The sequence below is a fragment of the Rousettus aegyptiacus genome, unplaced genomic scaffold (assembly GCF_014176215.1).
Source record: "Rousettus aegyptiacus isolate mRouAeg1 unplaced genomic scaffold, mRouAeg1.p scaffold_m13_p_4, whole genome shotgun sequence".
Lineage (NCBI taxonomy): Eukaryota > Metazoa > Chordata > Mammalia > Chiroptera > Pteropodidae > Rousettus > Rousettus aegyptiacus.
The window spans coordinates 5,640,058-5,657,710 of record NW_023416307.1 but is presented as its reverse complement, the minus strand read 5'-3'; the positions used below and the strand labels follow the sequence as shown (position 1 = coordinate 5,657,710).

At 37.7% G+C, this 17,653-nt stretch overlaps 2 protein-coding genes across 2 annotated transcripts in view; both read left to right on the top strand.

Annotated features, from left to right (window-relative positions):
* Window positions 1-12,602, top strand: part of SLC5A3 (solute carrier family 5 member 3) — a 33,757-nt gene extending 21,155 nt beyond the window's left edge. The window contains exon 2 of the mRNA XM_016164091.2: window positions 1,080-12,602. Within this exon, the coding sequence (XP_016019577.1) occupies window positions 1,419-3,575 (2,157 nt within the window). The 5' untranslated portion in view covers window positions 1,080-1,418 and the 3' untranslated portion in view covers window positions 3,576-12,602. The remainder of the gene's footprint in view (window positions 1-1,079) is intronic.
* The window catches only part of MRPS6 (mitochondrial ribosomal protein S6), a 71,025-nt gene that overhangs the window by 21,490 nt on the left and 31,882 nt on the right, over window positions 1-17,653 (top strand). The window lies entirely within an intron of this gene.

The following is a 17,653-nucleotide window of genomic DNA, read 5'->3' as shown; positions in this document are numbered from 1 at the left end:
AAATTCAAATATGTTTTTCAGAATGATTTTGTTAATCCAGGGCTGAAAAATATATGATTGACTTACCGAAGGTGATTTATCATGTAATAGTTGACAAATGTCTGTTTCATTGAGGTTTGGAAGATATAATAAAAATCAAATTTTTCATCTTGCAGAAAACTTTTACCTTATCCCTCCTCTCCTTTCTATACCCTTGAACAAGAAATCATTGAAAGGAAGAAATATTCAACAAAATCAAACCTCGAGTCAGTGTTTTTATCCTTTCAGAGATTCTCTTGGAATTAATTGCCTGATAAAAAGGAAAGGAAGGAAATTACCTCTTTGAACTTTATTATTTTTTTTTAAATCATCCAATGTCTTTTTTCGAGGAGCAGAAACTAAAATTTTAGGGTGTTGAATACGTTGTATGTTCCTAGTTTTCTTGAGTGAAATGTTTTTTTTCCTTTTAGGACAGGAGTCATCTCATAATTTCTGGGTTCCTGTATGATAACTAGTACAGATGTACATTTTTAGTAGGAATCTAGGAAAATTTATGACCGTGGATTTGTACAGACTAAGCATACTTGGTTTTCTGTTTGGGGTTAGATGAAAGCACCTCGTAAACACCACCTGCCTGTTCCATCCAGGAACCAAAGTGGCGGCTATGAAGTGTGTTACTCTTTGGATGCATAGCATTTGGAGATTCATTTTGGTACTTTTTATGAATAATTAGCATCCCCCCCTCCCTCGAAGATGCTTTAAGGTTTTGGTGCCTGTTTGATCTGAAATTACCACATTTAGATGAGAAAGGGCAACATCATGGTAGGAAGTTCTTAGTTGCTAAAGTAGGCCACTTAGTTGCTAGAGAAGTTATGAGGTCGATGAATTTTGTGCTTAGTTCAAAATGATAAATATTCTCACTGACTTGTGCTAGTATAGATTACTTTTTCCTTTGGAACTGAAGTATATTTTGAAAGTTTTTCTTTTATAAAGAATGTCTTGTTGCGCCGTTTTTTTTTTGCTAGACTGAAAGTTTCCTCATCGCTTGGTGAGACCCTCCTCTAATTCAATCTTTGTCTTTTGTCTTTGCTGCCTTGCAGGGTTGGTACAGTAGGCTTCACTAGACTTAGCTGCAACTCAGAATTTCTCCTCCAGCACCTGAGTAAAATGCTGATGGTCTTGTGGAGAGTGGATTAAGAGTACGAGCTAAGTTCTCAATCTCAATTAAGAAGCGGAGGAAAATTTAAACTGTCTCCTTCAAAGTTTATCACAACCACCACCATCAAGACAGCAAACCAAAGGACAAAGACTTTGACCTGCTCTGTTGCTCTGTGTAGTCCAGTTCACGTATGGTTTACAGACTTGGCTGGGGTACTAATGAGTAAATAAAAAGTTGGACACTTCTGTCATTGGACACTTTTATTCACAAAGTTACCAAAATGAGGGCTGTACTGGAGACAGCAGACATTGCCATAGTGGCCCTGTATTTTATCCTGGTCATGTGCATTGGTTTTTTTGCCATGTGGAAATCTAATAGAAGCACCGTGAGTGGATACTTCCTGGCTGGGCGCTCTATGACCTGGGTGGCGATTGGTGCCTCTCTGTTTGTGAGCAATATTGGGAGTGAGCACTTCATTGGGCTGGCGGGATCTGGAGCTGCGAGTGGATTTGCAGTGGGCGCATGGGAATTCAATGCCTTACTGCTTTTGCAACTTCTGGGATGGGTTTTTATACCAATTTACATCCGGTCAGGGGTATACACCATGCCTGAATACTTGTCCAAGCGATTCGGTGGCCATAGGATTCAGGTCTATTTTGCAGCCTTGTCTTTAATTCTCTATATCTTCACCAAGCTTTCAGTGGATCTGTATTCGGGTGCCCTCTTTATCCAGGAGTCTTTGGGTTGGAACCTATATGTGTCTGTCATCCTGCTCATTGGCATGACTGCTTTGCTGACTGTCACCGGAGGCCTTGTTGCAGTGATCTACACAGACACTCTCCAGGCTCTGCTCATGATCGTTGGGGCACTCACACTTATGATTATTAGCATGATGGAGATTGGCGGGTTTGAGGAAGTTAAGAGGAGGTACATGTTGGCCTCACCCAATGTCACTTCCATTTTGTTGACGTACAACCTTTCCAACACAAATTCTTGTAATGTCCACCCTCAGAAAGATGCACTGAAAATGTTACGGAATCCAACAGATGAAGATGTTCCATGGCCTGGATTCATTCTTGGGCAGACCCCAGCTTCAGTTTGGTACTGGTGTGCAGACCAAGTCATCGTGCAGAGGGTACTCGCCGCTAAAAACATTGCTCATGCCAAAGGCTCTACTCTAATGGCTGGCTTCTTGAAGCTTTTGCCGATGTTTATCATAGTTGTCCCAGGAATGATTTCCAGGATATTGTTTACTGATGATATAGCTTGCATCAACCCAGAGCACTGCATGCAAGTGTGTGGAAGCAGAGCAGGGTGCTCTAATATTGCTTACCCACGCCTGGTGATGAAACTGGTTCCTGTGGGCCTCCGAGGCTTAATGATGGCAGTGATGATTGCAGCTCTGATGAGTGACTTGGACTCTATCTTTAACAGTGCCAGTACCATATTCACCCTTGATGTGTACAAACTCATCCGCAAGAGTGCAAGCTCCCGGGAACTAATGATTGTGGGGAGGATATTTGTGGCTTTTATGGTGGTGATCAGCATTGCATGGGTGCCAATCATCGTGGAGATGCAAGGAGGCCAGATGTACCTTTATATTCAGGAGGTAGCAGATTACCTGACACCCCCAGTTGCGGCCCTGTTCATTCTGGCAATTTTCTGGAAGCGCTGCAATGAACAAGGGGCTTTCTATGGTGGAATGGCTGGCTTTGTTCTTGGAGCAGTTCGTTTGACACTGGCTTTTACCTACCGTGCCCCAGAATGTGATCAACCCGATAACAGGCCAGGCTTCATCAAAGACATTCATTACATGTATGTGGCCACAGCATTGTTTTGGATCACAGGACTCATTACAGTAATTGTTAGCCTTCTCACTCCACCTCCCACGAAGGAACAGATTCGTACTACCACCTTTTGGTCTAAGAAGAGCCTGGTGGTGAAGGAGAGCTGCTCCCCAAAAGACGAGCCATACAAAATGCAAGAGAAGAGCATTCTGAGATGCGGTGAGAATAATGAGGCCATCAACCACATCATTCCCAATGGGAAATCCGAAGATAGCATTAAGGGCCTTCAGCCTGAAGATGTTAATCTCTTGGTGACCTGCAGAGAGGAGGGCAACCCAGTGGCCTCCTTAGGTCATTCAGAGGCAGAAACGCCAGTAGATGCTTATTCCAATGGGCAAGCAGCGCTCATGGGTGAGAAAGAGAGAAAGAAGGAAACAGAAGATGGAGGCCGGTATTGGAAGTTCATAGATTGGTTCTGTGGCTTTAAAAGTAAAAGCCTCAGCAAGAGGAGTCTCAGAGACCTGATGGAGGAGGAGGCTGTTTGTTTACAAATGTTGGAAGAGCCTCCGCAAGTTAAGCTCATACTAAATATTGGACTTTTTGCTGTGTGTTCACTTGGAATTTTCATGTTTGTTTATTTCTCCTTATAAACTTTTAAGGATATGATGAGACACTAACTTAAGAAAATACTGGTCTTTGAAAAAAAAAACACATAACCGTTGCATCTCTCAGGCATTGTTTACGCCGTAGGTTTTAGCCAAATTTTAATTAGCAGAAAATCATCTATTTGCAAGACTTTATTTTCCCAGAGATGGATGAAAAGTAAATTTTCAACCTAAATGAAGCAAAACTTGTTTAATGGACTGAATTGTGCAAATGTGGTTTAAAATTTTTCATACCAAAGTAAGGAGAGACCAATTATTCTCATAGAGCACTTAGAACAGAATGTATGCTAAGGTAGCACGAATAAGGTATACTGTCTGCACTGCCAAATCGTGGTAGACCTTGTTAACCTGAAGTAGAAGACTCGATCATTTGAAAGTTTTTTCGTCTGTCTCTGTACTCCCTACTATTAACAACAACAACAACAAAACGGAATTTGTAGACATTGTGTAATCAATTGTGTATTGAAAATCTAATGTGCTAGTGGGGTCCTTGTTTCAGGACAGGTTAGTTGCCAGGTTCATTTTGTTAGCATGAGCCTGTGGGTTCTGATTGCCAAAAGAAAGGAGGAAGAACGTCTTCCTGTAGCTGTTCTTGTACAACCAGTATATGGAAAAATGTTTGGGAAAAAGTTTGTTCCACTTCCATTTTTTTTCTATTTTGACTGACATTTAAGTGAACCATACTCAGATGACCACCAAGTATGTCTTTATAAAGTTATATGTTAATGATTGTATTGTTAAATGATTATGGGGGAGAAGATGAAGTAAACATTGCTGATGATCCCCACATTTATTGACCAAATTAAGGTTGTTTATTTTAGGAACTGGTAGCCCCTAAGCAGTGTTTTGATCAGTTTATGCCAAACAGGTAATTACTCATACTCCACTAATTCTCTAGATATGATGTTGCCATTTGGTGACATTCTTTATTAGCCAGATGTCTTCCAGGCAGATCCAGTTGGAAGATGTGTCTAGAAATTTGAAGAAAAATTGACACTGCCTTTGTGCTGGGTTGTCCTGCTTGATTAAATCACGATATGGTGAGGTTGAATTTTTAGGTGGAAAATTTAATTCTGAGGTCATATTATATCCTTGGTAAGTTTTTTTCTTGATATACTTTTTTTCAAAAGACTCGCCATCTATACCTGGCCTCCTCATTTTTGCTTAAAATGTTACACTAACTTAGAGCATGAGGATATTTCAATGCAAACCAGCTATCAGTAACAAAAAAACTCAGAATGCATGCTTTGGTGTGGGTAGATCGTCAGTATAGTCTTTTTATAGAATGGATAGCATGTTGAAGAGTTGCAACAAACGAGAACTTCTGGGTTTAGTGGTGTGTCTTATGGAGGATACTACAGGACTTGTGTAAGTAATTATAGGACTCTTTATCTTGACGTGGCTTGGTACACAGTCACAATCTTCATAGATGGGAATCTGTTTTTCACAGGCCGATTCCCCTTCCCGAGGACAGGGTACAAAAGATGTTAGAGCCAAGCTCTACAGATTATGTAGTTCTGTGTCTGTGTGTACAACAGTGTCCTTTTTCAAAAACTCCATGACAGATGAAGGAAGCTGATTGTGTATCTACTTTCTTTGACTTTTCTGTAATCTCTGATACTTTTTAAAGTGCATGATTTTATTAAGCTTATATTTAGGGAAAATTATTACTTTTTTAGGTACTTTTGTAGATTTTGAATCAAAACTCAGTCCTAATGATTTTAAATATTTTGTATTATATAACCTAGTTTCATTATGATGGACTTAATTAGTCCAAAGTTGATCTTAGAAATTATCGGGTAGCATAATGTCTTCCCATCTCCAGGAGGCTTTCTGATAGACTGAGTCTGTAGATGAAAAAATAATTCACGTGTGAATAGCATGATTTCTGAGAGCTTAGAGTGCCTTGTAGGATTTTTTTTTCTCAATTCTTATGGTTTATAAGTTGGGGCCAAATAAATAGGGACCATTCATCTCTTGTATGGAGGCTGGGGTTGTGACATGTCCAGGGTTACAAAGTCCACTGGAAAGAACAGAAAACTAGGTGTTCAGATCTGGACTCATGGTTTGTTCTTTTTTCAAAGAACTGTTCCTCCTCTGAGACAACCTTTTGGTATTTGGAGAAATAATAGGGTCTTAGATTTTTCAAAATGGCATCAAGTTGTAGGAATTCAAATTTTCTTTGTCTCTGAATACACTGCTGTATATAACTCAGTAGTAATGATTGGCACTGGCTGAGCAGCCTTCTTACCCATTTTATTTACAGCGTAAATAAATAGATGGTGTTTATGGAGAGTCTCCCCCCTTTATTTAATGTTAGTCCTAACAGTTTGTAGTATTAGGGTCCCCTACTTTCTCTCTGCTGTTGTCTTAGTATGATACGTAAAATACATCATCTTGTGTCTCTGTGTGTGTAAATAGCCGTAGGTCAAGTTTAGAGTACTAATGCCTGTAAATAAGGAATGATTATTAGCATATCCGTTAGGATTGTTTATTCTTGCCTGTATAAACATCACTTTATTTAGACTGAAGTCCCTGAAGCTTGTCCTTCTTATTGCTTCCCAGTAATAGACAGTGTGCTTAAAGTATGTGAATTTCTGATTGCAACTTCATTTCAGGGGACCATTCTTCAGTCTGTTTTTTATTAAAATGATTGTTCATAGAATGATACATGGTCTGTCTTAAGCTAGCAAAATGTTCATAGTTTACACTAACTAAATGGGTCCTAAATGGTGATATTGATCTCTAGACATTAACATGTGTATATTTTTATATCGATTCAAGCTAAGGTTCAGAATTGACTAAGAGTGATAGTGACTAAAACAGCTAAGAGTCAAATCAGAGTGAGGACACTGATCTTCCCAGGTGGGCGAAAATATGGTCTTATTTTCTGTTAATGGTATCCCCAGTTCTTAGATTTTTGTCCTCTCAGGCATCTTAGTCTCAAGATCTGATGAGAAGAGCTTATTACTCTGGTATGTAGAATGATAATTGGTTCCTTTGTTGGACTTCTAATTTTTCTAAGATTTTTTTTTTTTTTTTTTGTCCTGCCACCCCAAGATAGTAAGCAGCTTTTGAAACAGCTGAGCCATTTTTTTTCCTTGGCTGTTCTTTCCTGGTGAGGTTATCACCCTCATCTTTAGGTTAGAGAAGCATCAAGCAGTAGCAATGGCGCAGTGTCCTTAGGCCTGAATTTAGCAGTTCTAATCTCCTGAGGCTTCCTTTTCTCTTGGATCAAAGGATTCATTGTCTTTTTGCACAAAGAGGGTCTATCTAGTAGCCATAGCTCTTAGGGGTGATGCCTGAGTAATTAGCAGGGACCCATCAGTGAAACCTCAGTTTTAAGAATTGAGTGGAAAGATTGCTATCTCTATTCTCTAACCTGAGTGGGGCGAGGAGGAAGCTGAAAAGTCTTGTCAGGGCTTTTAGAGTTTTTAAGTTTCTATTTCTCAGTACATTGCTTTCTTCCCTAGACTGGTGTGTGGATCTTCCCCCCTTTCTCTCTTAATATCGTTTAATGTAGCCTGTGGATGATGATTATTCTTTACCACCCTATAGACTGGCTTTATTATTAGCTATTAAAAGGTTAGACCTGTCAGTGTTGCCACTTGGAACTATTCAGCTTACTTGCTTTCCTTACACTTTACTCCTCTGTGTCATTTTCGTATGAGGTATAGTGACTTGAAAGGACCACATGGGTATCTAGTAGTGACACCTCACCATTCCCCCGGTTTAGGTTGAGCGAGATACAAAGACCATGTCTGTTAAATTATGTTACTACAGAGACTTGCCATGACAAATTTTCCTAAGAAGAAAGAAAAACTAGAGTGAAATGCTGAGAAGTACCTGGGTGATACGTACTTAAGTTGGTAAAAGAAAAAAGCTTGAAATGTGCGACGTAGAATTATATTCATTGAATTCTATAACTTGAAGCATCTTAGCTATCAGCTAGCTTAAACCCCTCCCCATGTAAATTAAGATACCAGTGAATAAGATCTGGCCTGTTAAACCTTGGTTTGATGTCAAATATTATAAAATAGTTTATTAACATATTTGAGGTTAAAATACAGATATTTGCAGTGATACTTTAGTAGGAAAAAATGCTTTTAGGCTTCAGTATTCATAAGATTTCTCATTAGCCAGGTGACTAAATGACTAATTGCTTAAATCATTTCAATGTTGACATTAGTCTGAGTGGCCTTTACAAATGCGGGGTATATTTTATTTGTGTGTATACCCACCTAACCATTCAGAAAGACTGGTCTTTCCACTTATTTTTTCTCCCTCATTTTAATTCTTCACCTGTTCTTTCAGTACTTATCAGATTCCCATTTTGATCTTTTGTCAGCTTAATTCACTTTCAGGCTTATTGCATGGTGTGCAAAAGTGCTGCTTTGCCCAAGTTTTGAAAACTTGGATACGAATAATGATTCATTAAATATAGGTGTGTTTAAGTAATACTAAATTTCTGTTAAACTGTTAATTCTCAAGAATGATTTTCTCAGAATTTGTGTTCACTAATAATAAAAATCCTAATAATTCATCAGTATTCTCAAAACTCCTTTTTTAAAAATTAGGGAGGCAGCAATGGTTAAAATTCATCAGTCTCTTTGAAATGATGGTATCACAGTGCAGAGAGGAACGGAATTTGTTTTGATGCCAAAAAGCCTTGTTCTTGCAGTAATTCAAGGTGAAAATATGGAGCCAGTCAGTTGGCTTCTATAGAAACCCTTTTGTATTAGGTATGAAGCTGCATTACATGAGAAGTAATCTTTTGATAACTATACTTGGTTAGGCTTGGTTGACTTAACTCCGGACTGCAGACTGCTTTTCCTCTAAGGTCACTTCTCTTAATTTAGCATGTTTTTTGTTAAACTCTTACCTCTGTTGGAAGGACTAGGTATATAGGTGGACCCTAGAACAGAATTTAGCTAAGATTTAAAACAGTTAATAGGCTTTGCCAGTGCTGAGTCCCACACCATTACTTACTTAGTCATATAAATGTTTTTATTTAAACTTTTCTCTCCAATGCTGGGACTAAGGCTTTAAACTACTGATTCACTTTTAAAGGAATGTTGTGAGAATTGATGGAATTTCTGTTTCTATCCATCTCAAATTCTTTATAAAAGATAGGACTTAGTTTTTGTTTTGGGTGTAAGCACCCCATTTTCATAACTAACAGTCTTAACCATTGGCATATAGTCTTTTACTGAGAAATAAAAAACATATGATGTGTCTGTATCATTACTCATCTCATGAACTCTGCTTTCTAGGGGAGTACCATAATCTGAAGCTGTTGACTTAAATTATTAATCTTACTTTATGTAATAACTGTTAAAGATTGGTTTGGTTACCTGTATTCATGCAGCATGTTTGAGGAGAGGGATACTGGAATAAAGCAACTGAAGTGCAAGTAAAGACGAAGCACAGCGGTGTTCAATGCATTCCTTTTAGTGTAGCAGCAATAGCTCTGCTCTCCTCAGAGAGAGCACTATACCGTATATTCCATGATAATGCCTACTCCCCACACCAGTTCAAGACAGTTTGCAGTCCTAGAACTCTATATAATGAGGGAAATATATATTTTCAGTGATTTTTGGCAACAGCACAAGCTGACAGTAATCGCGACCTTGTTGGAGACTTATATCTTGGAAAATTTGCCTTGTATCCTAGAGCTACTGGATAAAGGAGTGTTTACTTTTTGTTATGGCCTCTGGACTAAGCCAGTCTAGATAATTTTTTAATATATCAGTGTAGGATAGACTTCTTTAAGTGGAAAGTTCCTTAATAACTCACTTTTTTGTTATAATAATTAGAAACTGAAATTAAGCTCATTGCTGTTACTGAAATCTCAAATTGGCAAAGGCCAGTATATAGGTTATTCTGTAATATAATCAGCTTCTGAAATTTATGTGTTTTGATTAGTGCCTTCTGGTTGCCAATATTGACTCTGCTAGTTTACACCTTTCCCTTTCTTGATTGAAAAGTCTTGTTACAATTTCTCTTTTTAAATTTTGGTATAACTAGTGAAGTAAAAAAAAAAATACACTATATTTACATACTTTATATGCAGCCTTTATTTTAGGTTCAAGGAAACCAGGTAGCTCTAATTCATGTTGCAGTTTAAATGTTATTTATTATCTGTATTTGTTTCTTTTATTTCATTAATTATAAGTATAAAGTTACTTATATTAATTCCGTGAGTATTTTTAACAATCATTTTCCAGTGTAGGTTTGACAGGTATACCTGAGAACGTGTATGTGACAACAGTATCACATTCCGTGATAGGGAAAAGCTTAAAGTAAAAGTCCACAGAAAGCACAAAATTATTTCGCATGTGTGTATCTCCATGTGTAGAAAGCACAAGACTAATGGTATTCTCGTATCCCACAAGTGCCAGTAAGAAAGCCCACCAGGTGTATGTCTGGGGAGTTGTTAGGATGGAGGACCACAGTACTGAAAGCCCTAGACAATGAGATATCTGAAGTTATGGGTGCTAAATGATAAGTGATTCGACGTAGTATTCTGAATGTTTGTATTTCTTTGGTGGAAGGAGAGAATACAGATATCAAGAACACTACAATTATATTTAGGGTTACTATCTAAAATAGGGTCTGTGTGCTCTTTTCCTACAATCTGGAAGCAAAGAAGCAAGGGTAGATTTTTAGGTTTTTGGTGGGTGGAACAGTTTGACAAACTTCTGCTTTAAGCCGTAGAGTCATTACAGTTTTTCGTTTTTAAAAAAAATCTTTTTAGTAAATTCAGCCTTCCATCAACAGTACACTAAAAACATGGAGCAAGGTCACACTTTAATGGGGGAAATACTTTAATGTTTATATAGGTTTGTATGTAAGAGATGAAGTTAACTTTATTTTTTCATACGCACTTCATATAAATAGAGCAGAATTTGATCCAGGTATTCTAAGCATCAAATTGATTTTGAGACAGATCTGCCAAATGATGAGCTACTTTGCTTTTCACAATTGTTTTAAGAGTCTAAAGGAATCTTTTGCCTGTCCCATTACCCACTTCACGCCTAGACTAGATGAGATCTGTGAACATGGGTGTAAAAGAAGGTGATGTGTTTTGTTCTGCTCCGCATTGCTGTGATCCTATCCCTGACATTCTTCACTTGAATAGCCTGTTTTTCACGAACAAGTATATCTTTGTCTTGGGTTTTGCCCATATCTCAAAAAATACAACTCTCAGAGTGGGAGAGAAAAGTGACTGCTTTTGTTCCTACTCTCCTCTGTTTTGTGGAGTGATCTTCTGAGGTAAAGGCTTGGCTAACGTTAGTGGTGTGTGGGAGACTGAAGCTGGTGTGCGTGACGGTGACAGGTTTTAGGAGAGTTACTTAACCTGCGCACTTGGAGGGGGAGATCCTTCCCTCTAGCAAAAAAAAAAAAAGATGTGCACCTACAGCATTATTTTAGATTGTAAAGCCTCAGGCTTTGGGGCAATGAAGGGAGAGGAAAGCCAGAAATGCAGGAAAAAGTAGAGGTTTGAGGAACATTGTTGGCCTAGCAATATGTGATAAGGCAAAGCAGTTATAATCTGTTAGTCCTATGTAGTATGTGTTCTGTACATTTAAAGGTTGTTTTTAAATTTCATATAGTTTGTAAAAATGTAATGCTTTTCAAGATTCCTTTGTCAGACTATCTTTTGTTTATAATTCCATGGAAAATTGCTTTAATTCGTTAGGTGAAAGTAGTCCTAGCAGTGTAAATATGTATACTTAGAATTTTCTGATTTCACTGTGAGATCTCTAACTTTTGAGTGGCAAACAGATCAACAAGTCTTTTGCTCATGGATTTTTCTGTGGGGTTGTTAAAATGCAAAAGCTTTATTTTTTTTAATAATGACAATATTACATAAGCGTCAGATGATGGTATGGAATCTTCCCCTGCTTTCCCCCACCAATATTGCTTCAGTTTATTGATTGCCAGCAGAGTTCAGAAATAGAGCAGGGATTTACCTGTTCTTTGCTTGGACGTCCCATTTTCTGTTGCCCAGACCTATGTTGGCAATCACGTATGAACTGTGTTATGCTTCTCAGTGCTTTTTTTTGTTTGTTTGATAAGGTGGATATCAAAACTAGTTGCTGTGCAAAAGTTAGTAGTCTTCTTCAAGAAGAAAACCAATTCCTTTTCTAATATCCTGTGAAATTGCTTCATTCATTTCTTTATTTTTAAGCCAAATGTCAGCAGAATACTGCTGCTTTTATCTAGTAATTTTGATATGTAAGTATTAATGCATTTTTAAAAGATGTCTACTTTGAGAAATGTTTTTCCAGTGTCCTGCCTATTATGCTTTGTTCAGATTTTTCTGTAAAAGACCAGTCTGTGCACTGGGGGCGTGTAGTGTGTATTGTGTACATGTATCATTTCATCAATTATGCATTATAGACCAAATGTGATTATAAATGAAGTTGTTGAGTTATTGGTGAGTTTTTTGAATTGTAAACTGATCTCCAGTGTACCCTTCATTGTCCGCAAGTTTTTTTTAAAGATGCGACTAGTTGGGTCCATTTCATACAATGTTTTAGTTGCAAACAGAAAGTAGAATTTGGTATAAGCCAGGTTGTTTCCATACTGAAAGGAATACCATTGAAATAGTAGATATAGGATTATTAACCATACATGACAGTTCTAACTTGACTATTCTAACCTATTGTATACAATCTGGTTTTTTTAAATTGTAGAAATATATGATTTTAATTTAATGTGTTTTTTAAAGTGTTTAAAAAATGAAAAAAAATGAAGCAGATCTGTTAAAGAGCTGTCAGTTTTCATTACTGACTGTAAAATACACTGTTCTTCGTGTACCGTGTGTTATTTTGCCAGCTGCTGCATTAGCCTTCAAAAGTATTTGGAAACTGAAGATGAACTACATTTCTTGCAAAGTATATTCCTTTCTGTGGTATCTTGTCCTGTAACTGAAGTATAGTAATTATTTTATGAAATGTTAGCATTTATGTACCAACTTTGAATAAAATGAAAAATTTACATTTCCTTGGCTGAGTATTTTCATTGTGAACACATCTACCCTCAGTTTACAGTGTTCTGGGCCTGAGTTGAAGAAGCTTCACCTCAGTTCCTGGTCTCTTGGCTCATGAATGGTTCCGGTGTTTCCCCTGCCAGTTATTGCTATTGTTTTACCTTTGTAAGCATGGACTCACAGGGATTGACTGAGAATTGAGTTGTATGCAATTCATTGAGGAAATAAAAACATGTTTAATATTTTTCACTTCTAATTTTGAGATAATTTCAGATTATAGGAAAGTCATAAGAATAGTATGGAGAACTCAGGAATCATCTTCATCGAGATTCACCAGTAGTTAACGTTTTGCCACATGAGCTTTGTCATTCTCTCTAACCATATGTACTTTCTTGAGCCACATGAATAAGTTTGAGGCATTCTCATCTGTCCTGTGAGTACATGGGGATGTATCTCCTAAGGACAGTCAGTCACAATATAATTATCAAAATCTGTTAAGTAACAGTGATATATTCTTTAAAGTATTCAAATATTACTTTTCCAATAATGTCCTTTTGCAGCAACTTTTTTTTTTTTAAATCAAGCCAGTCGCATTTTATTTAGCTCTTACATCTGTCTCCTTTAATCTGAAACAGTTCCTCAGCTTTTCTTTGTTGTTCATGGGATTGGCATTTTGGAAGTTTAGAGATCAGCCATTTTGCAAATGCCCCTCCTCAATTTGGGTTTATGTTTCCTTATTATTAATTCACATGATGCATTTTTGGCAGGAATACAACGTAAGCAGTGTGTCCCCAAAGCTTCACATTGGGAGGCATGTGATGTCCCATTATTGACATTAACTTTGACATTTGGTTTAAGTGGTGTTGACCAGGTTTCTCTAGTCAGGTTACTCTTTTGTTTTGGTAATGAGTCATTTGTGGGGAGATAACTGGAGATCGTGTAAATAAACTCGTTAAACTTGAACCCCTACTTTTAGTATCCATTGATAATTAGTGAGTAAGTTATTGCCGTATGGTGCAAAACTGATTCTAAGTTTTTTTTTCTTGCTGTGCTGAAATCAAGATCTTCCTCTTCCCCATTCATTTATCAATATGAACTCATGGGCTATTTTATTTTGTAGGTTATAACCCATTACTGTCATTTTGCTCAAATGTTTCCAGATTTAGCTAGCGGAACTCCCTCAGGCTAGTTTCCGTGTCATTTATGAAACATTTCCATCACTTTTTGAGTGCTTCCTTATTCTCCAGCGCAACTAGGTGTTCCGGGTTCACCTTACGCTTTCCCTGCCTCAGTCTGAATGAAGCAGGTATTCAGCAGGGGGGTGGCGTTTGGAAGTCAAGGTCTGGGCATGCGCGTTCTTGCAGGCGTGATCATGGTGGTTACTTCTGATGCCTCCGGTGCTGAACCAGCCCCAGAAGTTTCTCTTGGGCTTTCTTCCATTCTGTTTCTATTTCTCTTATCCAGCAACAAGAAATGTGATAATGTTGACATGTTTACTCAATTTTTTCAATCTTGCAACTCCTAAGAATTAAAGAGTTTTACATGTCTAAAAATGTCTTTATTCATTTGTTCGAAAATTTGGCTGAACATAGAATTCAGGATTGGAAAGTATTTTACTTTAGAAATTTGGAAATATAAGACCAATTTTTTCTTTTTTTTCTGGCTTCTAGTCTTGTGTTCTGAAATTTCACAATTGTGTGCCTTGATAAAAGCTGTTCTTTCTTTGTGCTGGCCCTCAGTGGACCCTTTCAGTCTGGCAACCCCCTGTCCTTCTGTTGTTCTGGGATGATTTTTCTCCTCTTTTATTTTGAACCCCTTTCGTTCAGCTCTTGGACCTTCTAGGCTGGTCCACTTGGTTTATATAGTCTTGTCTTTTGATTTTCATCTTTTTTCTTTTTTTTCCTTTTCCTTTTTCTTTTTTCTTTTTTTTTTTTTGCTTTCTAGAGGTGTTTCTAAACTTTATCTTCCAATCCTTCTACTGAAAAAAGAGTTTAAATCTTTATCAGAGTTTCAATTTTGAAGAGCACCTTTGTTCCCCAGATTTTTATAGATGTATGCTGTATGATTTCATCTCTGAAGATACCAAGTTTCTCTCATCCTACATTGTTCACTCCATTTTTTTCTTTTTGTGTCAGTCTTTTATTTTAAAGCGTTTCCTCTGCTGATCGTCTGCTTATATTCAGGGTGGACTAAAAATGCTTTTAATGTGTGGGCGGAGCTTGTTGGTATCATTGCCTGACCTTCCCTGCCTGGCTGTTTGTTGGTTGGCTCACTCCTGCAGTAGTTAGAACAGGTCACATTCCCCAGAGAAGATTCTTCCAGTTTTTGATTGAAGGATAAAATGCCCCATTATTCTGGGAGATAAGCAGGGAAAGAGCACAGGGGCCTCAGCATTCAGCTTGCATTTTTTTCTTAATCCCATTTTGGTAGGATAGCCCCACTTGGAGCTGTGTCCTCCAGTCCAGAGAGTAAACCTCCAAACATGCATCTGGAGATCCATTTACTCCTTAAGCTTTCAACCAGCTTTTCAAAATTTTTGTCTCCCACTTCACCCCCACTTTCAGAGGTACCCAGTGTTGCCAAGTCCCAGATATTTTGAGAAATTCTACAGTGTAAGTATGGTTGACTCTTAGTTGTCCCCGATTACTTTATTCCAAATATTTATTGCCGTTATTCCCTCTTTTCTCTCTCCCTCATTCTTGCAGGCGTGTACGATTAAAAACTCCTTTACAAGTAGTTCTAGTTTGTTTTCTGAAGGGAGCATAATTAGGTGGCTTGTTGGATCTCCAGCTTACTGCGAAGTACTGGTATCCACTGTTCACTTAGCATTTGAAGGTGGGAATTTTATAGCCTATTGCCTATTTCTGCCCTTCCCAAAAGAACATGTGACCATCAGAAGCACAGTTGGAGTTTTAAAATTTCACTCTTTTCTATAAGTGCAGCCTGATGATTGTTCACACTTGAATGGGCCTTAGGAGGTGTATATTTGAGTTTTCTGTACAGTGCATTAATGCTACCCTTCATTTTTAGTATGAAATTGAACCTATGTACTCAGGCCATGAAACATGAACAGATGTAGGGAATATGGTTGATTATCATCATTCGTGGTAGTTATATTCTGTAAAGTCACCTTGAACACAGTAAATGTTGACTCTGCCCCTTAGGGGAAATACATGCTTTGCTTCCCGTAAGCCTCTGGCTGGTCACCACATTTTTGTCAGCCAGTCAGTGCATAACCTTCTTTTACGTTTGTTTGCATTCGGAGACATACATAATTGTTGATTTGTAAACATTGAACTCAGGGCCAGTAGCACCCTAACTCATACCTGAATAAAGCTTATTTTCTCCATACAGCACATCGAAGTCTCCTTGTACTTAGGAATACTTAGATAGCAGTTCATTACAACACTTGGGATCCATTCTTTTCCTTACTAGTCACCAACAAAAAACTCAAAAATGCGAAAAACATGGCATTACATAGACCACAAAACAAGAAGGCAGAACCCCACCGTGTTGGACCTCAGCTTAGGAATGTGTGTTGGATAACTGAAATTTTCTACAACTCTGTGCATGCACATGTCTGCAAACAACTGAAAATGAGGCAAGAGTATCAATTTCCGGTTTACAAACACATTTTAGCTAGTAGGCTAATTGGCATTTATAGATTCCACAAATAATGAGAATTAGCTGTAATTGTGAAGCAAATCAAATACCTATGTAACTACTACCCACAATAAATTGAACTTTTTTACCCCCCGTTCCAGAAAGTTTATTTCATTTTAAGAATGTTCTGATTTTACAGTGTTTCTTACTGACCCCAAATCTTGCCTCTTATCTTCTCTTTGAGTATTTGAAACTAAACATTCAAGGTAAATATTTTCTCAAAATTAAGCTTAACCTTCATTCTCTGGGGTGTTCATCAAAGGACATAGATTTCAGACTGTTTACCATCTGGGTCTTTGTATTTTCTTGGACAACTTTGAGGTAATTGATGTCCCCTTTTGTATGTGGCCTCCAGGGTAGACACCGCTGATGTTGGACTGTAGAAATGAGAAATAAAAATGAGGACTAGCATTCCCTTGGGTTTTATTCTCCTAATTCTAATGAGAAATTTCATTGTTGGAGCCAATGGCAGAATCTCTGTAAAGTCCTATTGTCTCTACAAGGGGCTTACTGACTCAGTTTCCAGAAGTTTTTGTAGTTTTTCAGAGTCTGGGTTTTGTTGTACTATTCCCTGTATACTCTAGGAGTTGAACATCCATTGGTTTTTTGTTAATGGCCTAAGAATCTTAGAAGTTTGGAGGTACTTTTATGAGTCTCCCACTGTATCTTTGTTTTTCTGTCTTTCACCTGTTTATTCCTGCTTTCTTGACTCTACATCTCTGTTTTTGACTAATAGGATGTGCTTTAGCTTTCTTATGCCATGAAGATATTATTTTTCCTTGATTTTTATGACTTGGTTTAGTCTTCTTATTAGTTAGTTACTTTCATCTCATCTTTCCATTTATTCTTTGATTTATATATTCATCACTTATTGAACAGTGTATGCCAGGTTCTTTGCATCTCCAGCATCTAGTAGAGTAAGATGCCAACTTGGAGAGGCTTCGTAAGGGAAGATGAACTCTTTAATAATTACACTTGCCAGGTGTATGTGGAATGAGAGGAGATATACATGGGATTACAGAGGAAAGGCACACCTCTAGAAAGTAGCTGAATCTTAAAGGATGGTTTGGGTCCTTTAATTCCTCTGTGCTTTTATACCCTTTCTCCTCCCTGCTCTTCAGAATAGTGCGATCCCTTAAGTACCTTCCTCCCACCACTTAAATTAAGCACAATTGCAGTGGCCTACTTTGTGGACACACTTTTGGTCTGTTGTTCAGCAAGGTGCGCAAATCTGTCTCTTGCTAAAGCCCAATTTTCTGATTTTGTCAGTACACATTTAAAAATTTTCTCTTAATCCAGTCAACTAACTGATATTTTTGCTAAACCCATACACTGATATTTAGAAGATTCACTGGATCTAAGTAGAATTTTCTTATAACTGGTTTGTCTCTACTATTCAAAA